Source organism: Polypterus senegalus, chromosome 14 (assembly GCF_016835505.1).
Source record: "Polypterus senegalus isolate Bchr_013 chromosome 14, ASM1683550v1, whole genome shotgun sequence".
NCBI lineage: Eukaryota > Metazoa > Chordata > Cladistia > Polypteriformes > Polypteridae > Polypterus > Polypterus senegalus.
Window position 1 is genome coordinate 94,041,152 of NC_053167.1, and position 27,039 is coordinate 94,068,190.

At 40.4% G+C, this 27,039-nt stretch overlaps 1 protein-coding gene across 3 annotated transcripts in view; it reads left to right on the plus strand.

Moving 5' to 3' along the window:
- tnni3k (TNNI3 interacting kinase) overlaps window positions 1–27,039 on the plus strand; it is a 118,736-nt gene that overhangs the window by 27,087 nt on the left and 64,610 nt on the right. For all 3 annotated transcript variants that reach the window (XM_039736150.1, XM_039736151.1, XM_039736152.1), the window contains exons 9-17: window positions 11–115; window positions 5,954–6,048; window positions 6,405–6,554; window positions 9,846–9,932; window positions 12,994–13,050; window positions 16,588–16,680; window positions 16,764–16,821; window positions 18,188–18,382; window positions 18,918–19,022. In XM_039736150.1, coding sequence (XP_039592084.1) covers window positions 11–115; window positions 5,954–6,048; window positions 6,405–6,554; window positions 9,846–9,932; window positions 12,994–13,050; window positions 16,588–16,680; window positions 16,764–16,821; window positions 18,188–18,382; window positions 18,918–19,022 — 945 coding nt within the window. The remainder of the gene's footprint in view (window positions 1–10; window positions 116–5,953; window positions 6,049–6,404; window positions 6,555–9,845; window positions 9,933–12,993; window positions 13,051–16,587; window positions 16,681–16,763; window positions 16,822–18,187; window positions 18,383–18,917; window positions 19,023–27,039) is intronic.

Consider the following 27,039-nt stretch of genomic DNA (forward strand, 5'->3'; position numbering starts at 1 on the left):
GTTTATTCAGGGCATGCTACAATGGCAAGTTCGATGTGGTCAAAGAGATTGTTCACTTGGCTGGGATGGAGAGCCTGACTAAGGAGAACATTTTCAGCGAGACCGCCTTTCACAGGTACAGTCAGAGTGGCAAGGATATTGTTCAGTTGTCTGCATGCTGTTGGCTCACAGAGTGACTGATGTGTTTCAAAAGACTGTCTGCTTTTACAAAGTGTGAGGATTTTCTGTGCTTGCATTAATTAGATAATCGTCCAGAGGCAGAGGGTATGTTTTATTATGTTGTCAGATCTCATGTGACAAGCACCTAAACTGAAGGGTACCAGCTAACCTGTTAGGTTGTTTTCGTAATGAGTGATAGAAGTAAATGTCAAAACTAGCAATGCAGCTGTCACCCGTAACCCCTTACCTGTCTCCTTGTACCTTGAATATTCATCCCTAAGGACATTTAATGGCAGGTTGCTTGCTCTCTGTCACTGTCTTTATTTTCATTCCTTTACTTTAATCCAGTTTACCTCAAACATAGGACTTCACAAAGGAGTACGCTTGAGCCCTTAAGGGTCCATAGTTGGACAAAGAATGATCGGTCTAGCTCTTGGCCATGCTAGTAGCAATTAGGCAGTGACATTAATTTAAGCTTTCACTTGAAAATAATAATAATAATAATAATTCTTTATATTTATATAGCATTCTTCTCACTACTCAAACCACTTGCACTCAGGGAGGACACGGGACAAGAACCCATGATCTCCTTACTGCAAGGCAGCAGTGCTACCACTGGCCCACCCATGAATATAAGGAATGCAATGAATTATACAACGTTGGGAGTGCCCAGACAGCAACGGTTGTATGCTTGTTGGGACCTTAGGTTAAATAAAGATTGGAGGCCCCTTGTTAACAAATTACACTGAAATGTTTCATAAACGCAGGGGTATCGTTTTGTGATCAAAAACTAGTGGTGGAGAGGGTCCTCGTAATCACCACGATCAAATGTGCGGAGGGTCAAATTTGGAGTGTTCAACACAATCAAAGACTGCATTTTGCCCTATTAGAGCAAGCAGTTCAATTGAAGAGTGGATGAGTCCTCTTCGTAATGTTCAATGCAATCAAAAACTGGAGGTTGGGGGGCTCGCTCTGGTGCTTCAGAGCCCAGTCATCAACTTTCACTTTCCACTCATTCCCATTTTTCATGACAGGCTAAGGAGATGGGGGTCTGGCTATGGTCCCATGGATGGATAGTTGACAATTCTCAGATGGCTTCTTTGCTTTAGCTGCAAGTTTTATGTGTTTAATCAAAAATGAAAGGAAGGATTTCTTGCCGGAGAGAGAGAGGGAGGGAGGTCTGTTTTCCAGGGCAGCACAAAGCAAACTCCACAAAAGTGTCCGAGGTTTTGGCTGTTAGTAGACAGAAAAACGCTCCTTACAAGTGTCTGTGTCAGCAGCTGAACTTAAAGTGACATTTTTGCAACAAGCAGCAACTGATCTAAGAGAACTCCTCATAAACTCTTTATAAAAATGGTTTATATTATATAGGTCAACTGATCACCACCTGGTGGTGAGTTGGCTTCGATGGTGGGGGAGGATGCCGGTCAGGCCCAGTAGGCCCAAACGTGTTGTCCGGGTCTGCTGGGAACGTCTTGCAGAGTCCCCTGTCAGAAGTAGCTTCCATCAGCAACTCCCACCTCCAGCAGAACTTCGACCACATCCCGTGGAAGGTGGGGGACATTGAGTCCGAATGGGCTATGTTCCGTGCCTCTATTGTTGAGGCGGCTGACCGGAGCTGTGGCCGTAAGGTGGTCGGTGCCTGTCGTGGCGGCAATCCCCGAACCCGTTGGTGGACATCGTCGGTGAGGGATGCCGTCAAGCTGAAGAAAGAGTCCAGACCCTTTTGTCCTGTGGGACTCTGAAGGCAGCTAAAAGGTACCGACAGGCCAAGAGGAATGTGGCTTCGGTGGTTGCTGAGGCAAAAACTCGGGCATGTGAGGAGTTTGGGGAGGCCATGGAGAACGACTTTCAGACGGCTTCGAGGAGATTTTGGTCCGTCATCTGGTGTCTCAGGAGGGGGAAGCAGTTCAGTGTCAGAACCGTATATGGTGGGGATGGTGCGCTGCTGACCTCGACTCAGGACGTTGTGGGTCGGTGGGGGGAGTACTTTGAAGACCTCCTCAATCCTACCAACATGCCTTCCAATGAGGAAGCAGAGTCTGGGGACTTGGAGGTGGGCTCCCCCATCTCTTGGACTGAGGTCACTGAGGTGGTCAAAAATCTCCTTGGTGGCAGGGCCCCAAGGGTGGATGAGATACGCCCGGAGTTCCTTCAAGGCTCTGGATGTTGTAGGACTGTCTTGGTTGACACGTCTCTGCAACATCGCATGGACATCGGGGACAGGGCCTCTGGATTGGCAGACTGGGGTGGTTGTCCCTGTCTTTAAGAAGGGGGACCAGAGGGTGTGTTCCAACTACAGAGGGATCACACTCCTCAGCCTCCCTGAAAAAGTCTGTTCGGGGGTTCTGGAGAGGAGGGTCCGTTGGATAATCGAACCTCGGATTCAGGAGGAACTATGTGGTTTTCGTCCTGGTCGCGGAACAGTGGACCAGCTCTACACCCTTAGCAGAGTCCTGGAGGGTGCATGGGAGTTTGCCCGACCAGTCTACATGTGTTTTGTGGACTTGGAAAAGGCATTCGACCGTGTCCCTCGGGGAATCCTGTGGGGGGTGCTCCGGGAGTATGGGGTACCGGACCCCCTGATAAGAGCTGTTCGGTCCCTGTACAACCAGTGTCAGAGCTTGGTCCCCATTGCCGGCAGTAAGTTGAACCCGTTTCCAGTGAGAGTTGGACTCCGCCAGGGCTGCCCTTTGTCACCGATTCTGTTCATAACTTTTATGGACAGAATTTCTAGGTGCAGCCACGATGTTAAAGGAGGTCCGGTTTGTTGGACTCAGGATTGGGTCACTGCTTTTTGCAGATGATGTTGTCCTGTTTGCTTCATCAGGCCGTGATCTTTAGCTCTCTCTGAATCGGTTTGCAGCTGAGTGTGAAGTGGCTGGGATGGGAATCAGCAACTCCAAATCCGAGACCATGGTCCTCAGCCGGAAAAGGGTGGAATGCCCTCTCAGGGTTGGAGGTGAGATCCTGCCCCAAGTGGAGGAGTTCAAGTATCTCGGGGTTTTGTTCACGAGTGAGGGAAGAATGGAGCGTGAAATTGACAGGCGGATCGGTGCAGCGTCCGCAGTGATGCAGGCTCTGCATCGGTCTGTCGTGATGAAAAAGGAGCTGAGCCGTAAGGCAAAGCTCTCAATTTACCAGTTGATCTACATTCCTACCCTCACCTATGGTCATGAGCTATGGGTAGTGACCGAAAGAACGAGATCGCGAATACAAGCGGCTGAAATGAGTTTCCTCCGCAGGGTGTCTGGGCTTTCCCTTAAAGATAGGGTGAGAAGCTCAGTCATCCGGGAGGGGCTCAGAGTAGAGCCGCTGCTCCTCCGCATCGAGAGGAGTCAGATGAGGTGACTCGGGCATCTGATCAGGATGCCTCCTGGACACCTCCCTGGTGAGGTGTTCCAGGCACGTCCAACCGGAAGGAGATCCCAGGGAAGACCCAGGACACGCTGGAGGGACTATGTCTCCCGGCTGGCCTGGGAACGCCTCGGGATTCCCCCGGAAGAGCTGGAAGAAGTGGCCGAGGAGAGGGAAGTCTGGGCTTCTCTGCTCAAGCTGCTGCCCTTGGATGGAAGGATAGATGGATAGATTTTTGCAACAGAAATCAAATTGAATGTAAATGGCGTGATGAGCAAGACATTAGCTCACCCAAAAAAAGCTGAAATAGAAAAGAGCAGTGCAGTTTAATCTGAAAATCGGTATGAAAGTTAAAGTACAACTCACTCTCTGCCTCACATCTGATATTTCACCAGTAAAGCTGAAAACACATTACTCGACTTCTAGTCATCTGCAGCTGCTGATTTCTTTGTCGGACTGAGTCAATTGCTGGGTATGTCGCATTTACTTTCTGGCGCAGTCCTGCTTAGTTCTTTTTGTGTCCACCAATAACCCACTGCTTGAAACAGCACTTAGAAGAGCACTTCGATTGGACGGCTCAGACTTGTTTTCTCCGGTGAGCCCCTGGATTGGATTCTACACTTGAGTCGGGTCACAGAGAGCCAGGGGAATAGTGTGGCATATGGGTTGCCTCTGACTCCAGGTGAGGTGGAGCTGAGTGGTATGCATTGTGGAGACAAAGAGACAAACAGCTGGGAGTGCATGGCACCGTTGAAAACCTGAGCAGAGGGTGGAAACAGCGCTGAAGATATCAATTGTCTTTTTAGGTCAACTCACCAGCAATCGACATTAAGATGCTAATTCCGTTTCTCTGTCTCCCACTCCACAGTATTAATGCTGTAACATTTTATTGTTTTTTTTTTTTTTAAACGAATTCGATAAATGAAAATATTAGGTAGGTTTAAACCACATATTCCCTTTCTTGTTAGATTCTTCTTATCTACTGTGTGGTGTATGGCCGGCTGTTCATCCCGGCCAATACCCCCAAGCCGTGAGGTGGAGCCCTCCCTGCAGTATGAAGGTTCCCCGAAGACCAGCAGGGCATCATGGACATTGGAGTTTTTATACACAGCCCTGCTGGATACCATGGGGGCCACTAGGAGACGCTGCAGGGAGGTACATTGTTTATTTACCCTACCCTACGGAAGCACGTCCGAGTCACATGGACAAGGGGAATGACGTGCTTCCGGGGTGAAGAAAAGGACTTTTGATCTGACCCGGAAGTGATAGAAGATCACATGGACTGCGGATTGGAACACTTCTGGGTCAGGGATTGTGGGAGCTCCCATACGGCAAGCTGAGCTGGGTGGTAGGAGGGCAACGCGTCTGGGAGTGGTGGATTGTTTATTGTGATTGTTTTGAGTATATTAATGAGTATTGTGGAGGAGAGGGTGCTTTGTGCACTGTGCTGTGTGAATAAAGTCAACATTTGGACTTTTATCTGGTGTCTGGCAGGGGTTCAAGGGAGCTTGAAAGAGCTTTAACTGTACATGCAGCATTTTAAACTTGATCACATTAGACTCTCTGAAAGGATCCATTCTTGAAACCACTTAATCCAGCCTGGAGAATATGCCAGCAGGAAAGGCAGGAAACACATTTGAATGAGGAGCTAATCCATCATACGGCACACTTCTATTCTCACTCACTGTCACTGGTACCAGCCATTTTAGAGTAACCTCATATACACATCCATTTTCCTAGCTCACTAATCCAGAGTAGGGTTGCAGGGAAGCTATATTCCCTCCCAGAAAACAGTGGGGGCAAGGCAGGAACATTCCTGTGGGCATGGTGCCAGTCTATCTCTAATATGCACAGTTTTGGGTAAACCCACAGATTCAACGGGAGAACAGATGAATATCCCATGGTAGCAGGGCCGAGATACACTTATGCTATTGGAGCTGTGTGGTGTAGCACTAAACATTGTGCCCCCATGGTGTTTCATATTAAATAGTCACATACTGTATTTAACTGCTAGTTGGGTTTATCATTCTCACCTCCTTTCTTTAAAGCTGCATTGCTGCTCACTACTCAATCCTTTTCATTGTTCCTGCTGTATAATTTAAAAAACACAAACATTATCCCAAAATCATTGCAGCCACACCAGTTTGAAAGCCACATCTTGCCCACAGTCATGAAGTAGCCACTTCCAAAGAGGATAACCCAACATCGCCAGCCATGCTGCCTGCATTGTCCCTCATATACTGCAAAGGGCTTTTGTCTCGGCATCTCCGATCCAGAAAGACTGACACAACATTCCTCCACCCTGCATCTGAAAAGGCTCCAAGACTGAGCATTGCGCACTTACTGTTTGTGTACACTGATTATCAAGTCTTGATTGTGTGTCAACTTGACTTCATTTCTTCTTACCACTGAATTTGTTGCTTTGTTTTGAAAACAGTGCCTGTACTTATGGAAAGAACATTGAAATGGTGAAATTTCTTCTCAGTCAGAATGCAATAATTATCAATCACCAGGGAAGAGATGGCCACACTGGTAAGCAATGCTGAAGAAGTTTAAGTAAGAATTGTATTACATGTAGCTGTTATTCCCTGGATTTGATTGGTCTCTAATTTCTTGGCTATCTTCATTATACTAGAATTAATCTTCTGATACAGATGTCTTTGTCTTCTACAGTAATGTTTTTTTCTGCTTGGCCCGACCTTTATTTTGTAGAGATCACAGAGGAAGAACACAGCTGTTTTAGTAGTTGTTCTCATATTTCATCAAGTAAAAGTCACTTAAAGTCCCAGTCCTACTATAAAATCCCAGCTTAGAGCATTGAGGCCTTCAGCACACTTTCCTTTTATTGTCCTTAATTTTTTGTTTTTTTATAATCTCTGCATTATTAGGGCTGCATAGCTCCTGTTTTCATGGACACATCCGTCTGGTGCAGTTCTTATTGGACAATGGAGCAGATATGAACCTGGTTGCCTGTGACCCAAGCAGATCAAGTGGAGAAAAGGATGAGCAAACATGCCTAATGTGGGCATATGAAAAAGGTACCACTAGAGATTAGCACACACTCAGATGTGGACTTCAAGATGGCAGACTTTGATTTTGCTTTTGAATCTTCAGTCTCAGTGTAGCTTCATCTGTTATGCACAAATAACCTACATGGGTGGTGTTATTAGTTGGAGTCGCTGCCTGATTCCTTACCTTCATACAGGTACATTGCTTCCCAGTTTGTGAATTACCCTCATTCAGTGAGAAAATCAGTCTTTTTAGGTTGGTATTCTTACTTTTATTGATACAAAAAGAGAATTACAAAATTCGTGGGATACTTTATGATCAACTTTATAGCCTGTGCTCCCCTATCACAATAAAACAAGTCAATGGGGCAGACTACTGAATATTACTCATTTTATTTAATACTCTATAGTCATTTATGTGGTGCTGTTGTTTAAAAATCAACTGTATTTTATATGTATAGGGTGGTTCAGATCTAATTATGCAAATTTTAATGCAATGCAGGAAAACAATACAAGACAAAAGAATTGTTCAAAATATCTTGTAATAAATGAAAATGGACTTACATTGAATTAATTCACTGATTTTCTATGTAATGTCCCACTTGCCCTCCTTTCAGTTGTGAATTCTCTATGTAATAAACTTAATAAGTTATAGCGTAATGAAAATTGCATAATTAGATCTGGAACACCCTGTATTTAGTGATCTGCCACACTTGTTTTCCCCAATCACATTTTATATATTGTTTCAGTTGCTGATGGTAAACACACCTAAAAATTTTACCATTTTTCTGAAATTTTATGTTGTATATACTTTAGTCATATTAAACAATTTACCATATATACTCACGTATAACTCGGGTCTTGACACCCAAAAAATCGATTATAAAATCAGACCCCGACTTATATGCCTGTTCAAAAATGCAACCCTTTTTTTTTCACATCTTCTTGCATCAGTTTCTCAAACACGTCAAATTTTGTTGCAGCAGTGAAGTTAACAATTTCTTTTGCCACTTCAACAACTTTTAACTTGAAACCAGCTTCATATTTTCTTCTGATTGAACAATTCAATCATAGATAAGGGATGCTGTTACGATAAAGTTGTATGAGGGTTTTTTTTACAAGAAAAAAAAAAACAAATCCGGGCAATCGTTTCTTTGGAATAGTTCGGGCATTACTGTGTGGTCATGTAGGCACAATACATACGAAAAAAAAAGGCAGTGTGCTCCGTGGTTCTCTCTCAGGTGGACGTTAGCATATCATAATCTCTTGGACCAATAGGATGAGTTTTCTGCATTCGACTTATATGACTGACATTATAAAATACCAGAAATTATACTGTAAAATCAAGCCCTGACTTATACAAGGGAGAACTTAAATGCAAGTATATACAGTAGGACAGATTTATAACATTGTGTGCTTGAAGAATGTTTTTTCATAGCTAAAAACGTTTTGTGATTCACAAGCACAAAAATGGCAAACAGGTGTTAGGCATCCAACCACAGCCAAAAAGCAGGCCGGACTCTCCACTGGCCCACCCAGATAAGGCACACCGTCAGGCATTCTTACTGCCTACTCTAATGGCTGGCTTTGGCCTAAACCAGGCATAATGACTTGGCCTTCAAATTTTCAAAAATATAAGTAATGTTCACAAAATTGGCAGCATGGCTGTAAACCTCCTCTGGGAACAAAGGGTACACAATAAATCTTTAAAAATAAAAGATTTATTACTAAAAAGGGGAAATAAAGATCAAAAGCTAAAAAGAGACAAATAAGGTGAAAAGGAGTTGTCTAAAACAGTAATCTGCAGTAATCAAGTCCCAATGTGCAAAACAAAAGGCGAAATCCTTAGAGAGAGCTAAAATGTCAAAAATTCCAAAGAGGAACAGTAAACAAATGAAGGGAACTCTGCACCACCGTGAGTGCATACAATGTACAGCAGAGGCCTTCCCTTGAGTCTTTATGGAGCTGAGAGTAGTCACTCAATGGAGATTGGCAGGTGGCCCCGCCTCTTGGGGAACCACCGACAAAACACAAGGAACACGGCAAAAAACTGATCCATACATAGAAACATAGTAAGAGACAAAAATGCATTAATAATATAAAGAATAAACACAAACTATAACATACACAATAAGTGAAGAATTAAAAATTAATTGATATAAAAATGGAATTCAAACATACAGTAAGTCAGATGGCTGGACCTTGGCTTACACATAACAAAAATGTGCTCAATGTCAATACGCTGGTCTGCAAAAATGTATTTATTTATTTATTTTTTTGCTCTCATGAAAAATCTGAGGTGTACTTTTTAGATGTTGAGGGTAGTAAATCCAAATCTAGCAACAGAATTAAACTCTCTCACATCCAGTTTTTAAGAAATGAAGGATTAAAAGTAAAAGTTTTTAAAATGAATTATTTAGACTTAAAAATTATAAATTACACATATAGATATGTTATTTAAATATTATTAATAATTACAAAAATTCAACACTATCAATTGATAGTTTTTTTCCTATTGTAATCCTCGGAATTTGTTTCACAAATGACCATCAAAGTCCACTTCCATGTCCTCAGGGAAATACAACATTTGTTTACCTGTTTCTTGGTCAAGACAGTGGATGGATCAACCCGACCTTGCATACTTCTGTAAAATCATTTAAAAAAATTACATTTTTTTCATCTGGATAATAAAAAGGCATCTTTCTCGCCTTCTAAATACAAATTCTTGGTTATTCTGAAGAAATACAGTACATTGTAAGAAGAGAGAAAAAATACTGCATGAGAGCAAAAACTGTGTACTGAATATGTGATTCTGGGTTGTTTCCACCTCAGCTAACCTTTTTCTTATGAATAAGGAAAATGTCCATTTTTCAGCTCAAAATAGGATTAAAATAATATGCTGAGAATGAGTCTTTGTCCACCCATAAAACAAACATAACTTTTTTTTTTTAAATCTCACAGAAATGGTTTGTGGAGAAATTCTCGTTTCAGAAATGGATTCAACTCAGCTAATCTACAAAGTAATCCTAATTTTTCAGCAAGAAAGATTATGGTGCTGATATTAGAGTTAGACTATCAAAGCAAAAAAAAAAATTACCAACATAACATTTATGGAAACCCTCCTGTATATTATGGACATTGATGAAGTGTAGTGATTGTAATTTGTTTTGCACGAATGCCTTATTCAGCTAAATATGTTTCGAAAAAAAAAAAATGTAAGACAGTCATTCATTGTTGGTGACTCATTCTAGTACTTAAAAGAAAAGGAGAGGTTACCTTTATGGTAATCAGTCTGCTCATGCGCATTTCTTTCTCCTGCAGGCCATGATGCTATTGTCACATTGCTGAAGCACTACAAGAGACCTCAAGATGAGTCTCCTTGTAATGAATATTCTCAGCCTGGAGGAGGTTAGTACATCTGTTGGTATCAGGAAAGCAGCAGGTATGAAAGTGCAGGCCTGCTCTTACGCCACACTATAGACAAGTGTATTTAGGCAGTCCCGGGAGAGCTGGGCCAGTAAATAACACCAACGATATCAATGGTTGCCTAAGATATAGGGCCATTGTGGGGGAAAAGGATGCCTAAAAGATATATGATTTAGTAGTAGCAATACTGACACATGTATTGAGTACAGTGAAATTCTTACTTGATTTATGCATCTGCCTACGGAGTGAACACTTGGCATGGGCACATTGGCATAGTGCTTTGTAGAGGTTGTGGCAGCCCCGGCCGGGACGCCCAGGAGGACCGGAGGAGGGCTTGTGTCTCCTCCAGACCGCGAGGGGGCGTCCGCCCTGGTTATGTTGGGGGCCTCGGGTAAAGGGCTTGGAAGCCCAGCCCTGTAGGGACCCGTGGCCACCGCCATGTGGTGCCCCGGTGCCTGGATATCCCTGGAGCCCAGCACTTCTGCCACACCAGGAAGTGCTGGGGGGAAGACGACTGGGGACACCCGGCACTTCCGCCACACTGGGGCGTGGCTACGGAGGAATGCCGGGAAGCAGCTGGAGCCCATCCGGGTTCCTATTTAAGGGGCCGCCTCCCTCCAGTCATTGGTGGATGTCAGGTGGAAGTGGACAGAGCTGGAGAGAGGACTGGAGGCGGCCAGGAGAAAGGCATTGGAACTGTGAGGCCTGGACTTTGGGGAATCGGTGCAAGAGGCACTGGGGTTTGTGGTGCACGTGAACTTGTGTAAATAGTGTAAATAAACAGTGTGTGGTGAACTGAAGATGTCCGTCTGTGTGTGTCCGGGCCAGCGTCCACAAGGTATAAGCAAAATCTAAAGCCATACCAATTTTAGCAATGAAATATTGAAAGGAAACAACCTTGGCACTTCTTCACCACCAGAGCTCTTAAAGAACAGTATATTGGGTGGGTTTTCAGGCGTGATGAATGTGCTCTACTGGGTCATGGCTGTATGTCATTTTTCTGTATGGATTTCTTTTTATACAATCTCAATACAAGACTTGTAAAGTCCACCTTAAGAGCGTTTGGGCAGGAAATTCATACCCAGACTCTGGGAGCTCTGCAGTAGCAATGCTAACCATCATGCCACCGTGCCGCCCAGCATATTGTAATAAAATACTGTGTATGTTGTGAATATTTTTATATAGCCATGAATGAAAACTGGTTGCCATCTACACTTTGAACCACTAGTGGACATTGAGAAACTCTTGCCACTGTGTTTTCTGTCATTTAAAGTAGGTATTGCCCATTCAGCTAGGCTTTTAGTGGCACACAAGGCTGTTAAGACAGCAGATTTAAATGGGATACAGAAATCCAGCTTCACTTTGCCCCAGCCTACAGTACATTCTAGAATAAAGCACTGGACTGCAGCTCTTACTGTACCAGGATCAGTCTGTGTATCACTTGATAACAAAGGTGTAAATCACAGTTGAACTGACATCTTTGCAGAGCCCCCTTTCAGACCAGAAGGCGGCAAATGGGTACCCAACTCCAAATAAAGAGCTTTAATTCAGTGATTGACAACTGCGGTGGACAAAACAACGCATCTATAAGCAGGCACTGATTTTGTAACTGGATGTGACTCTAATCCAATCACAGGAGGTTACTCCTTCCTTCAATGTCTGCCAAACTTTGCAAAACACCTCCTTTCAAGATTACATATGATGTGCTCACTGAATATGATGAGCTAAGAAGTTCTTACTACAGCAACTTCTTTACAAAAACTGTCTACTAGTCAGGACGTTTTTTGATTAAGAAACATGGTCTTCCTCAAAATGATGGAATATAATGGTATTTGGTTATCTCTGAATCTCGGAATCCTTGCAATCAGATTCTTGTGAAGATGTTTAACTGGAATTCATTTTCATGTGAGTTGACAGACCAATAAAAGCCTGTGCTTCAAATGGAGGTCCTCAACTGATTTAGTTGATCCAGATTAAAAGGTAGTCCAGAGGTCAGAAACTATCAATGAAACAGAACCTGCATGAAAACAAAAATGCTTATTCTAAAATATTATTGCTTAGATCCTGCTAGGTCTGTAAAGAGTTTTGAACAGATCCTCTAAAAGAGAGTTGATTTATTTCCAATTTCAAGTAGTATATAACATGAGTTACCCACTGACTTAACAGAGGTGGGTTAGGATTCTTCCAGTTGAACAAGATACTGTCTTGAGTCTGCGTTCTAATATGGAAGTAAAGGCAATCACAGTTTGTTTGCCCTTCTCCACTTTATGTCCATCTGGGAGTCCACCAAACACAGCTGTTAGTGGATTAGATGGGATTGTGACACCAAAGCTGTGTGAAAGGCATGCAAAGATTTTGGTCCAAAATGATGTTAATTTCGTACACGTCCAAAACATGTGGCCTAGTGAGGCTGGAGCTCAATTGCACTCTTCACTATTTGATTTTTTCTTGACAGTGTTGGGATAAGAATGGTCCAGACTGAAATGGTGAAACTATTGTTATATAGTGTGAATATTTCCTAAGGAGAGCTGAAATGTTTAACGTATTGCTTTTCATGCTCTTGAAAAGTGCTGTCACCAGCCTCATTAAGCTTTCTATTGAATTCACTTTCAACCAAGAAGATGGTCATAGGCAGGTTTGAATTAAAGCCAACAGAAGAATTCTCTCATGAGTGTGAAAATCTATCTATGGATCTGTCCATTCATTTTATGAACTTGGTTTTTCCATTAGAGGTCTTCACGCAAAGAACTTTAGACACATAGAAAGAGTTATCAAGTAGTGTGGTCAAATGTAGGACTAAAGTGACCTTGATGTTATTTTGCAGAATCTAGGTGAATAGGACTGGTGAGCTTGTTGGGCTGAATGGGCAAGTATCGTTAAAATTCTTTGAATGTTCTGCCTTAGGCCAAATCCTGCTGGTACTGATTAAAGTTCATATATTTCTATGCATTAATTACTGGTCTTTACTGTAATGGAAACACATGTAATAATTGTCCTAGGAGTATTTGTAATATTTCCTTTGACACAGTACTTATTATTCTAGATGGGTCTTATGTTTCTGTCCCGTCCCCACTTGGAAGAATAAAGAGCATGACAAAAGGTAAGTATACCTGTATGAACATTAATGATGTTGAAATCAAATCTTTTTATATGTCAGTACTGTTTTATGAATATTAAAAAATAACATGAATCTATCCAGTGTATGGTATGTACAGTACATCCAAAAAGTATTCACAGCGTGTCACTTTTTCCATATTTTGTTATGTTACAGCCTTATTCCAAAATGGATTAAATTAATTTTTTCTCAGAATTCTACACACAACCCATAATGACAACATGAAAGAATTTTATTTGAGATTTTTGCAAATGTATTAAAAATAAAAAAATTAAGAAAGCACATATACGTAACTGTTCAGAGCCTTTGCCATGAAGCTCAAAATTGAGCTCAGGTGCATCCTGTTTCCCCTGATCATCCTTGAGATGTTTCTGCAGCTTAATTGGAGTCCACCTGTGGTAAATTCAGTTGATTGGACATGATTTGGAAAGGCACACACCTGTCTAAATAAGGTCCCACAGTTGACAGTTCATGTCAGAGCACAAACCAAGCATGAAGTCAAAGGGATTGTCTGTAGACCTCCGAGACAGGATTGTCTCGAGGCACAAATCTGGGGAAGGTTACAGACAAATTACTGCTGCTTTGAAGGTCCCAATCAGCACAGTGGCCTCCATCATCCGTAAGTGGAACAAGTTCAAAACCACCAGGACTCTTCCTAGAGCTGGCTGGCCATCTAAACTGAGCGATCGGGGGAGAAGGGCCTTAGTCAGGGAGGTGACCAAGAACCCGATAGTCACAGTCCAGAGGTCCTCTGTGGAGAGAGGAGAACCTTCCAGAAGGACAACCATCTCTGCAGCAATCCACCAATCAGGTCTGTATGGTAGAGTGGCCAGATGGAAGCCACTCATTAGTAAAAGGCACATGGCAGCCCGCCTGGAGTTTGTCAAAAGGCACCTGAAGGACTCTCAGACCATGAGGAACAAAATTCTCTGGTCTGATGAGACAAAGATTGAACTCTTTGGTGTGAATGCCAGGCGTTACGTTTGGAGGAAACCAGGCACCGCTCATCACCAGGCCAATACGGGATTTGTTTAAAGGGGAAATATATATAGATGAAAGCAAATTTAAAAAATGTAATACATTGCATGCATTTTATCATCCATCCATCCATTATGCTATATCCTAACTACAGGGTCACGGGGGTCTGCTGGAGCCAATCCCAGCTAACACAGGGTGCAAGGCAGGAAGCAAACCCCAGGCAGGGCGCCATCTCACTGCAGGGCGCGCACACACCAAGCACACACTAGGGATAATTTAAGATCGCCAATCCACCTAACCTGCATGTCTTTGGACTGTGGGAGGAAACCCACGCAGACACGGGGAGAACATACAAACTCCATGCAGGGAAGACCCGGGTAGCAAACCCAGGCCTTACTGCGAGGCAGCAGTTACTCGCCACGCCAGCATTTTATCATGAATTTTTTTTATGTTCTTTTTTGTATGTGTCATAGTATTTGTGGTCTGATTTAGAAAACATTTTCTAATAGTTTTAAGTGCATTTGGGATGTTCACAAAATGCACATAACAGAGAGTAACCAATGTATTATTGCTGATTCCACTAGTATTTTTGACACTCAAAACATTATCTGTTTTTTTTTTGCTTTAGATTACAATTTTTTTGCAATAAGGAAGATTAAGAAACAAAAGAAATCATTGCTAAATTTCAATTATATTTGCAGAATAAAAGACAAAAAGATTTTAGTATGCTGATTGACAAATCCACAGTTTAATTGGATGCTGGTAGGGTATTGCTGTTTCTTACTTATAGATCTAATAACAACAGAAGGTGCAAATTGAATTTGCATCAAATATTACTAACAGCTCACAAGCTGTTAAATGAAATTTGACTAAATGAAATTTCTGAACCAAGAATCAAAGTCGAATCCAGATAAACATTCAATAACACTGATAAAAATAAATTTATTTATTTTGGCAGAGGACCAGGAAGTGCACGGTGCTGACCTTTTATCCGGTTAACACCATGCCCCTCTGGGTTTTTTTTATTAGCAACAGCAAAACAACTGATGCTTAAAATGCTGTCGGAAAAAGACACAAAAATATATAACCAGTATAAAGCTATTTTTAATCAAATCCAATACTAATATTGAGTTCTCTGACCTCCAAAACCCATATCCAGTTATAACATGTAATTATATGAGGTTTAAAAGGGGGAGACGTTAATTTAAAATGAACATAAACCATAACACATATGAGTCACTTTGGCATGAGCTTGATTCTGGTGTGAAGTTAACAAATATCTGTCATGTTTGCATCCGTCCTTCCCATGAACCATGTGTTCTAAATCACATACACTACACAAACACTTTTGAAATTGACCATTAGCGGGGGTATATTGCCACATCCTTGCTAGAATAAGGGCAAATGCAGGATCTTTAAATATTTAGTTTCACAAAATATTCTGTCACTCTCTAACATGAAAAGCAAAAAAAGGCAGAAGGGAGTTGCTGGAAAAGGCAATCCAAGATGAACAAGGCCCCAGTACAGTAAACTCACCGACTCCAGAGCACATTCACAGTGAACCGCCGGAAACTGTGGGAGATCCTCCAAATATACACAGGGCAGAAGGAAGTTCCTGGTGATTATTAAAAGATGGCCTGCCCCTTGGGAGACCAGAAACGAAACACAAGGCACATAACAAAGGCAGCTTATACACAAAGAAACCAAACAATACCCTCAGACTAATAAAACACATGTAAATCAAATCACATCAAATCTGTAACTCAATTCATAATATTAACATAAACAAAAGAATCAAACATGAACAAATGAGACATTAAACAAAGATTTGAAACCCCTAGGCCAAGGGTGGAACCACTGCTGAAGTATAACACTTATGTTCTGAGAGTGAACATTTTTTGTATAGTTTTACTATGATAAATAGGTTAGGATCCTTATTCTGTACTAAATTGCACTGATGATATTTATTTATGTAAGTGAAAAAGTGTGCCCCAGGTGATGGCTTGTCCTTAAGTTTATGATGTGATCATCTATCGTTACTTTATAGCAGTTGTGGGGCAGATGATGTGATTAAGTATCTGGCCAGGGGTCCCTATCACAGGGTACTAAGAAGCTGTAAGGCGTATTAGCACATGAGCGTGTAAGAAGGAAACAAACCACATCACAGTCTTGCATGCAAATATATTTTTTTTTATGTACAAATTTGTTTTAAGTTTGTGGGCCCATTAGAAATCTGCCAATCTAGAATTATTGTTTATATTTAATATTTTCATTTTTGTAAATTACATTTTTGGATTCCTAGAAACCATTGTAAAAAAAACTTTTTATCTCAGTAAACGGATATCCTTTGTTGATAAATGCAATAATAAATGCACATTGCTGCTAAATTCTTTTGTTGTCTGCTTTTTTCTTAAAACACAGCACATGATGAGCCATCAAGAACTGTTTTAAACTAACAAAAAGATGCAAAGCTAACTCCAAGATAAGAATATCTGATTTAGGTTTCCAGTTCCATCACTTCCTCACTTTTTTTTTTCTTGCTAGAAAAAGCCGAAGTCCTCCTCCTGCGCGCCAGCCTCCCATCTCATTTCCACCTCCAGCTGTCAGAACTTGAGTTCCATGAAATTATTGGATCAGGTAAATGTCTAAGAACCTGTATGATGCCCTGATGTTATCCATTTCTCAGATACATGCAATTAAATAGACATTTCTTTATTTAGGATCATTTGGAAAGGTTTACAAAGGGCGATGCCGAAATAAAATTGTAGCAATTAAACGGTAAGCATCAGTTTTACATCCTCTTTCAGAGTCTTGTTTCATGGTTGAACCTCGTTCTGATACACTGTAGTCCTATCTTCACCCGTTTATTCTAGTAGATTAAAGGTCTTTTCTTGGGTTTTACATTTGAAATGCCCACTTTTGAGAGGACCGTTGACTTATTTAAGAGTGCAATATCCAGCCAAGACTTTGCCCTATTAATAAAATCCTGGATGACCAGATACAATTCGGTAAATAACAAATCTCTTCTCCTTCTACCATCCGGCATTTTTAAAATGATGAAAGCTATTATTTGTTATGATCTGCTGCTTTACTTAAGTTTTTCTGGTTTTCAATAAAATGTATATACATAAACTATGGTTTTGAAACCCAAGGAATTAATTTCTAATATTGGTATTCACTTTGACTAAGTTTTAACAGTGTTAAAGATAAATCACGTTTTCCCACAACACTATTGTGCTTTCTGTGGATGCTGAAATTTTAGGGAGTAATTGTTGATGGTTGCTAAGTTGCGCTAAGCAGGGACAACCTCAAATGCACAATGTGTGATGGCCTTGTCACAATGGTATAAAGCTCAAAGTTACACACTTTCTAGTTGTCCAAAATTGTGGATTCACTGAAAGTATTTAGTGCTGATTTTTTTCTTGTTTTTGTGGCGAAAATGTTATGGTGAAAGATCCTTCCTTTGTTTGATGATTTAGATTTATTTATTGTGTTCTGTCTCCATTTTACTTGATTATGAATCTTGTCCTGTTTTTATGACTATGATTCATCTCCTTGTTACTTTTTTTTTAAAAAAATAATGCCATAGTGTTTCCCCTTGCAGGCAGTACACTATCCAAAAGAAAATTGTAGCTCACCTTTAGGCTTATCTGTCTTTTTTCTGTAGTCTGTAGTAATTGGGTCACCTAAAAAGTTGCTTTATTCCTTTTAAAACGCATTCTTCTTTTTTCATACATTTGATTTTAAGCTTCCTTTATTTGTAAATAAAGGTATGCCAAAAGTATGTAAGTGTGTAGATTCAACAGAAATGGAGAATTTGAACATTTAAAGCACAGATCATGACAGCTTATTGATTATTTTTGGTTGTTTTCTACATTGTATTGTAAAATCCATGATTTTATGTATTTTTATTTATAATTAATTTGGAAAGTGCCTCATAATTTTGTTTTCAGTTTCATATTTCATCTTGTTTCTGTTAATGAATAGCAATAAATAGTATTAAAAACAAAATGAGTAATGAATCGTTTTTTTCTATTCAATGACTTAATGTACAGGATTTTCATTTTGCTTGTTTCCTCTGTTGACTTCTGATTTTTGTTTTAGATGCTGTCCACCCTCAAACTGTTTTTCCTCTTTAATACAGATACCGGGCCAACACGTATTGCTCCAAGTCTGATGTGGATATGTTTTGTCGGGAGGTCTCTATTCTCTGTCAGCTCAACCACCCTTGTGTTATCCAGTTTGTTGGTGCATGTTTGGATGATCCAAGCCAGTTTGCTATAGTTACCCAGTATGTCTCGGGGGGATCTCTGTTTTCCTTGCTTCATGAACAGAAAAGGTATATCAAAAATTCTCACATGCCTCTTTCCATAATTATGAAAAACAGAATAACTTTTCTTTATAAATCTTTCTTTATAAATTCCCTCCAGTTTTGTAAATAGTCATGTAACACTGAATGACTATTTTAAGTGTGTGATTGTGTAAGAGACTTTGAGGATCACAAAGCTTTGCTGTTGGTAGCATTATCATGCATTTTAACCCTCTGACAAGTTGTCTCAGTTTAGTGATGGCATCACCAATGAGACACTAACAGAATGAGCTGGCATTCCATCATTTAAATGAGCAGCTGCAGGGAAGCCTATAAAAATGGCAAATCTGCCATAGTTTAACAAACTCCATCTATTTCAGCAGCAGCAAGTGGCCCTTTAAAGGTGCAAGAATCCATTGGGTCAGCACCAGAGAGCACCTCACAGCACTATAGTGTTATACATCATGGTTACCTGGTTTCCTCACTTTATGTGAAGAAACAAACAGCCCACCGAGAGCTGACATTATTTCTGAAATGTCTAATACTGATCCTAATTTTACCACAGAATTATTGACCTCCAGTCTAAGCTGATCATTGCTATAGATGTAGCCAAAGGAATGGAATACCTGCACAACCTTACTCAACCAATCATTCATAGAGATCTTAACAGGTAAGCCATTTTCATTTAATTCAGACTTAATGTAAATGCTATTTAAATAACCTTTAATGATATCTAGTCAGAAGACAAATGATTAATACAGTGGTTTAATTCACAAACACTATACACTAGCACCACTAAACTATTTAGATTGGGTTTAGGTTATGATAAATTAACAACATAAACAATTCAACAATAAAAATAATTCAGTATCAGCAGGCATTGGGTAGAGTAAAGTCTTCTCTCTCACAAATCATCTAAAAGAGAACAGAAGAACAGCATATGAGTTAGGAAGCTTAATATAAACATATTTTAGACACGTTGATACAGTCATTCCATTTACTGCAGCAGATGGATTTGTTAACAAAGGCTTGTCTTCTCTCAAACCTTTTTTGACTTTTAAACTTTTAGGATGCTTTTTATGTGTATTGTAGTTTTAAATATGTAATCAGAAATGCATTCATGTGGAAATAATTTGTGTTTTCACTTTATATACATTGCTATTAAATAATTGAAAAGCATGTACTGTATATATTTTCATTATTTTTTGTGGTGACTGATTGTCCTGTTTTGGTACCTCGGTGAAACCTTCTGGTGTAGCTTTTTAACAAGGGCTCTCCAAGCTTTATAAAGAATAGAGCCTCACCAAGTCTAAATCTGGTACTGGTTTGGCTGCTCTGCCCAGATCAGTGGTGTGTTGAGATGGCAGACCTTCTGGAAGTTTCTCCCATTGCCAGACAGGTTCCCTGGAGCTCAGCCAAAATGACCATTGGGTTATTGGCTCAGCCAGCTCTAGGAGGATTCGTGGTAGTTCCAAACTTATTCCATTATACAATTATGGATGCCACTGTGCTCTTAAGAACCTTCGATGTTGCAGAATTTTTTATGTCTTGTCACAATCCTGTCTGTAAACTCTGAAGGCAATTCCTTTGACCTCATGGCAGTGGTTTTTGCTTTGATACACATTTCCTAATCCTGTCCAATCAATTGAACTGAGTACAAGTGGATTCCAAACAGGGAGCAGAAACACCTAAATGACGATGTGTAGAATAGGATACACCTGAGCCAAATTGCAAATGTCATAGCAAATGGCCTCAATGTTTGTGTCAATGTCATATTTCAGTTTTTTTTTTGCTTTTTTTGTGAATTTGAAAAAATTCCTACACTCCTGTTTTCACTGTCATTCTGGGGTATTGAGTGTTTTTTGATGTGAGAAACAATGAATTTAAATGATTATATGTTGTGTGCAGATTTATACAGTATGAACATATGTGTGTGTGTATATATATATATACATCATTTGTGCATTAGCGGCTAAGTGGCTGTCTTTCTTCGGACGTTTCATTTTGCCGACGTGGTCGCCTCACTTGTATACCCTCAGAGATGGAGCCCTTACCCCGACTCCACCTCTCACTTCTGGGACGAATAAACACACACACTTCCATGCGTAGACGTTTATATATAAGATATATAGGGTGGTCCAGATCTAATTATGCAATTTTCATTACGCTATAACTTACTAAGTTTATTACATAGAAAATCACCCGAAAAATCTCGGGCCATCGACAAGTGTGCGAACTGACGACATGAAGAATTGTCTTCGCGCCGGACTGGAACTGGAATCTTCCCCACATAAATCAAAGTCATCCAGACGATCTGTATATATATATATATATACTTTACAAAATTGGTTTTTTTTAAGTCTGAATTTCAATCTGATTATTAGGTGGTTACCTGCCAGGAAGCAGCTCATAGATATGTGTATAGTACCTGCCAAATAATACAAAGAGTACACGACACGTGTTTCGCCTTTATTGGGGTTCATCAGGTGTACACACTTTTGCATGCCCCTTATGGGGACTGAATCTTGGACGTCAGCGCCTGAAGCGAAGCAACTGGTTTGCTTGTTTGCCATTGTAAAGATCAGCGTAGTACATTCTTTTTTTAAGTCTGAATTGCAATCTGATTATTAGGTGGTTACCTACCAAGTAACACTTGTGGTGCCAAATCTCAGATTGTTTTTACTTAGCTCCTCCTGAATGAAAACCATCTTTTAGTCAAGTGTCATAATTCTTAGCCTTTCTCATTTTTTTTCTTACTACTGTTCTCACTTCTGTTCCATCCCAGCCTTTGGCATGTGCAACGTAGGTAGTTTCCATCCTGATGAAGGTGCAGAGAGTCAAAACTGGCCCATGTCACAGGCAATTATTGTGACCATGTAAGGCACATGACCTTGATAGGCACACTTTGATGCAGTACTACCTCATGATGTAAGTAAGCTCTAAACACACTCCCATTTTATTTCTATATCGAGTTTTTAAATGCTAAGGGAGTTACATGCTACTGTAGGAGCTCAGGAAGGCCAACAATAAATCCTGATGAAAACTGTGCTGTGGTCACAAGTAGGGGCACATATCCTTTTAAGTAGAAACCACTGCATAAGTGGCCAGAACCACTTAACAGTCAGTTAGGTGAGACACCAGAGGTATTCTTGCGTCTATTTTCTGGCCACATAGCAGCCAGGTGAGCTTATAGGTGGGAGAGGAGCAACAACAAGGGCTCACCTGGATTGAAGGAGGACAAACTCCAGAACAAGACCAGAGTCAGGAGGTGAGGTGGGATCATGCTTGGGTAAGTCCAAGTGAGTCTAATTTTGTGTCATATTAAATTGTGTTTCTTTTTAATTTGGTTAACCTTTTGTTGGTTTTACCCTACTCTGTCTCAATAAATCCCCTTTTGTTGTGAACTTGGCCTATTGTCTGTGTGTTCTTTTGAGTTTGAGGCTTGCTCAAGAGGGTATACAATCTGACAGTCTGTTTACTACCTAAAGGAAACATTATTTCTGTATCTATATGTTGGGTCTGCTTGTTTTTTTTATTGTATTACTGAAACACATATAGTATGTAAAGATTCAAGCACTTGAGCATGAAGCCTACCACCTGGGATCCTGTAATATTTCTGATTAAACCATACTGCAACAAACCTTAAACATCTGCATCAACATTAAAAAGTAAGTTTACTAAACATGTTTCAGGCCTGTGTATCCTATAGACTAACTAAATGGAAAAAAGTTAAAATAATATTACAGTAATAACAGAAATAGCATTCTTACTCTGCTTACCCCAATTTAGAGTCACAGGGGGCCAGAGCCCATCACAGGATGCAGACAAGAAACAAGCCTGGCCAAGACAGGACAGGAGTACATCACCAGGGGCCTCATGTATAAACGGTGCGTACGCACAGAAATGTTGCGTAAGAACTTTTCCACGTTCAAATTGCGATGTATAAAACCTGCTACACTTGGCGTAAAGCCACGCACTTTTCCACGGTACCTCACGCCAAGTTCTCCTCTCGGTTTTGCAAACTGGCGGCACCCAGCGTCAAAGCAATGGTACTTTTCCTGTGTGGTTACTCATTATGTTCCTGACGCGGCTTTATAAATACACTGAAACTAACCGCATATTGTTTATTAGTGTAATGCATCTGATTGTAATTAACTCGTAACAATATAATGGTCCAGGGAACAGCCATAGTATTCCAAATCCCATAACTACTTTAGCGTTGTTACTCTCACTTCTTCTTCTTCTTCTTCTTTCAGCTCCACCCGTTAGGAGTTGCCACAGCGGATCATCTTTTTCCATATTGCTCTCACTGCACGACTCGGAGTATTTATATCACTGTATCTGAGTGTGAATCACAGCAGCAGCTGATCGGAAAGAGAATTATCGGTATACAGTTTCATGGACACGCTGTCTCTGCCACTGCAAAACGTTTTAAAGCCTTTCCTGTACGGACCTCGCGGTTCAGAAACAGTTTCATCCCAAGAACTTTAAATGCACTCAATCAATTGCTCCTTGTAGAACGGTTTGTACTTATAAGTACAATCACCCCACTGTAAACTTGCACTACAGTTATAATATCTCACAACCTGGGCCACTTTATAAAGCGCGTATTTACATATGATGACGATATAATTTTTAAGGTGAAATGCAGCAAAATATGTTTGTTAAATTATACGCATAAAACTTTTAACTTCATTTAAATAATCTATATTCTTCACTGGGAGTGTCGTGAAGGATAGAATAATTAAACATGTACTACGAAGATATTTCAATGTTCTTTAAACGTTTTGAATAATCGGCGCTAAGCTTACAGATGGCTTAACTTCTATTACAGAGCTGATTGTGTGGCGATCGGTTACTTGGGGAAAGAAAAGCAAGGACTCTTGGGGCGGCCACGCCAATATATATTGAATATAAAACAGAAAGAGAAAATAACAACACAGCTAAAAACGCAGCGACAAATTTCGACAAAAGAGACAAAAGATAAATGCTTGACATGAGCACGAGGCTCATGAAACACATGTTTAATAATGTGCTTTAGCTCCTATCATCATGAAAATGACATCACGTATACACGTGTTCACGTATTCCTGCATCTGGATTTTTCTGTGCTTAAGCACATTTCGGCTTTTGTGCTTACGCCATGTTATAGTGCGAGTTCTACGCACGGCGTTATACATGAGGCCCCTGTGCAGGAATCAGTGCGTACTCCAACTTCCACGTCCTTCCGTTACATAAATCCCGATCAGCGTGAAAACTAACCCTCGTGCACGCGCATTTTGTAACGCCCCAAATCCTCCCAGAATTACGCCTATTTGAATATGCAAATCAATATAAATCGCCCTTAAGCGCAGCCTTCTGTGAAAAGACAATGGGAAAAGCACGGGGAAAATATAAGAATTTCAGCGAATACCAAGTGGAGGCAAAGGAAAAACATACTATTTGTTTAAATAAACCGTGGTATAATCAACAAAATGAAGTTGATTGAGTGACATAGCGTGTTGGAGAAACTTGAAAGCTCACATTCACAAAATCGCACAGTAACGGAAATAAAAAAGAAGTCACATATCAAAGTTGCCGTGAAAAGAAGAGTTGTAAGCCCACTGTCTGAGTGTCATATGAAAGTTTATTAGGGTACAGAGAAAAAAGGCACACGGTGGGGAAAAAGCACGAAATGTCAACTTCAATCTCGAATTTTCCACTTTAATCACGTAGTTTATTTTGTCATTTAGTAGAACATTATAAACTTCATCTTAAAATCGTTTAATTAACCAGTTTCTCAAATCACATCGTAATTAAAGTAGCACGTTAAATGCTTTGTTTTGTATTTGATCTTCTATGTGATCTATGTGTGTGAATCACTACTTGCTTCTTAAACTGGCTCTCTTCCTCCAACTGGACACAGAGTCCATTACATTTGTGATATTACAGCTCTCTGAATAACTAAAATACTGAGATGTATACGTGATGTCATTTTCATGATGATAGGAGCTAAAGCACATTATTAAACATGTGTTTCATGAGCCTCGTGCTCATGACAAGCATTTATCTTTTGTCGAAATTTGTCGCTGCGTTTTTAGCTGTGTTGTTATTTTCTCTTTCTGTTTTATATTCAATATATATTGGCGTAGCCGTCACTGAGTCCTTGCTTTTCTTTCCCAAGTAACCGATCGCCACACAATCAGCTCTGTAATAGACGTTAAGCCATCTGTAAGCTTAGCGCCGATTCTTCAAAACGTTTAAAGAACATTGAAATATCTTCGTAGTACATGTTTAATTATTCTATCCTTCACGACACTCCCAGTGAAGAATATAGATTATTTAAATGAAGTTAAAGTTTTATGTGTATAATTTAACAAACATATTTTGCTGCATTTCACCTTAAAAATGATATCGTCATCATATGTAAATACGCGCTTTATAAAGTGGCCCAGGTTGTGAGATATTATAACTGTAGTGCAAGTTTACAGTGGGGTGATTGTACTTATAAGTACAAACCGTTCTACAAGGAGCAATTGATTGAGTGCATTTAAAGTTCTTGGGATTAAACTGTTTCTGAACCGCGAGGTCCGTACAGGAAAGGCTTTAAAACGTTTTGCAGTGGCTGAGACAGCGTGTCCTTAAAGCTGTATACCGATAATTCTCTTTCCGATCAGCTGCTGCTGTGATTCACACTCAGATACAGTGATATAAATACTCCGAGTCGTGCAGTGAGAGTAATATGGAAAAAGATGATCCGCTGTGGCAACTCCTAACGGGAGGAGCTGAAAGAAGAAGAAGAAGAAGGTGAAGTGAGAGTAACAACGCTAAAGCAGTTATGGTATTTGGAATACTATGGCTGTTCCCTGGACCATTATATTGTTACAAGTTAATTACAATCAGATGCATTACACTAATAAACAATATGCGGTTAGTTTCTGTGTATTTATAAAGCCGCGTCATGAAAATAATGAGTAATCACACAAGAACAGTACCATTGCTTTGACGCTGGGTGCCGCCAGTTTGCAAAACCGAGCGGAGAACTTGCGCACGACAAGGCATGAGGTACCGTGGAAAAGTGCGTGGCTTTACGCCAAGTGTAGGTTTTATACATCGCAATTTGAACGTGGAAAAGTTCTTACGCAACATCTCTGTGCGTACGCACCGTTTATACATGAGGCCCCTGGCCTGCTTATGCCCAAAAGTGCACTCACACGCACAAAAAGCCAATTTAAAATCCCCAGTTAGCCTATTATTGGTGATGTTGGGGAGAAAAAGGGCATACCTGTTGAAAAACTCACACAGACAAGGGTAGAATCTGTAAACTACATTAAAAAAATGCAGAAATATGTTTTCCATACTTATTTTGTTCTTGCTGTATTGATTTACCAGTTACATTACTTACAGATTTCTAGGTCACCTTCTTTATTGCTGATGCCACAGCCCAAGTCATTTTCTATTTGGAATGCACGTGAGGCTGATTTTGTTCCAGTACTCTTGAGCTCCCTGGAGCAAAAAGAATCCTTCTGAGTTTGATTTCCAGCACTGTGGATGTCCATCTTATCGGTGGTCTTTGGAATTGGCCGAACTGTTGTCTTCGATTTTCCATACGTAAACCACAGCATGCTGGCACCCAGCAAAAGCATAACTGTTATTTTAAAAGAAAATGAACACTATGTCAATGTATGCTATTGACTCAAAAGTCATTGAAGCAATCAAGACTTGACAACGGCTTTATTTATTATCTTGTTAGAGCTGTTTGTTTGATGGGCTCAATGCACTAAATTCACAAGTTCTGTGTGCCTTCAGTCTCTAAGAGTGTCTCCTTGAGTAAACCACTTCACCAACAAGATGAAAAATATAAAAACTCAGAAGTGGTTTCTATATACATTTGGAGAAAAGTTACATTTATGCAATATAAGGCATGATGTTTATTATTACACTACTTCATAGTGAAAATAATGAGGTATTTGAATATGTTATATATCTGTTTGTATATACCTGTACTCGTGTCCTAGAACTAAAAAAAGGATTAAAGTATTTAGGCATAGGCACTTCTTAGAATGTACGTGGTGTGGACGGTACCAGGCAGTTTATCCCGGCCAAGTCCCCCAAGCCGCCAGATGGAGACCTCCCTGCAGTATGGAGGTGCCCCTAAGACCAGCAGGGAGTCATGGATTATGTAGTTTTTATCCTCAGCCCTGCTGGATACCACAGGGGCCGCAAGAGGGAGCTGCAGGGAGGACCAAAGACTTATTTGTGCACTATGACCCGGAAGTTCATCATAGGAAGAGCGACGGACTTCCGGGATGAAGAAAAGTACTTTTACCTGACCCGGAAGTGATACAAGATCACATGGACTGGGGATTGGGAACACTTCCGGGTCAGGGAATATAAAAGGACTGTGGGAGCTCCCAGACACTAAGCTGAGCTGGGTGGTAGGAGGGCAACGCGTCTGGGAGTGGAGGATTGTTGATTATTGATTTATTATTGTGATTTATGAATAGTGTGGAGTGGAGGGTGCTTAGTGCACATTGTTATAATAAAAAGAATAATTGTAGCACTTTTACCAGGTGTTTGGCGTGGTACCTGAGGGTTCAAGGGAGCACTACTGCCCCCTACTGCGACAGTGGATCAAATGCAGTGATACAAAAGCAGTGTTAAGATTTGTATTCAATTTTAATTATTTTTAACATTTGTAATCAGTT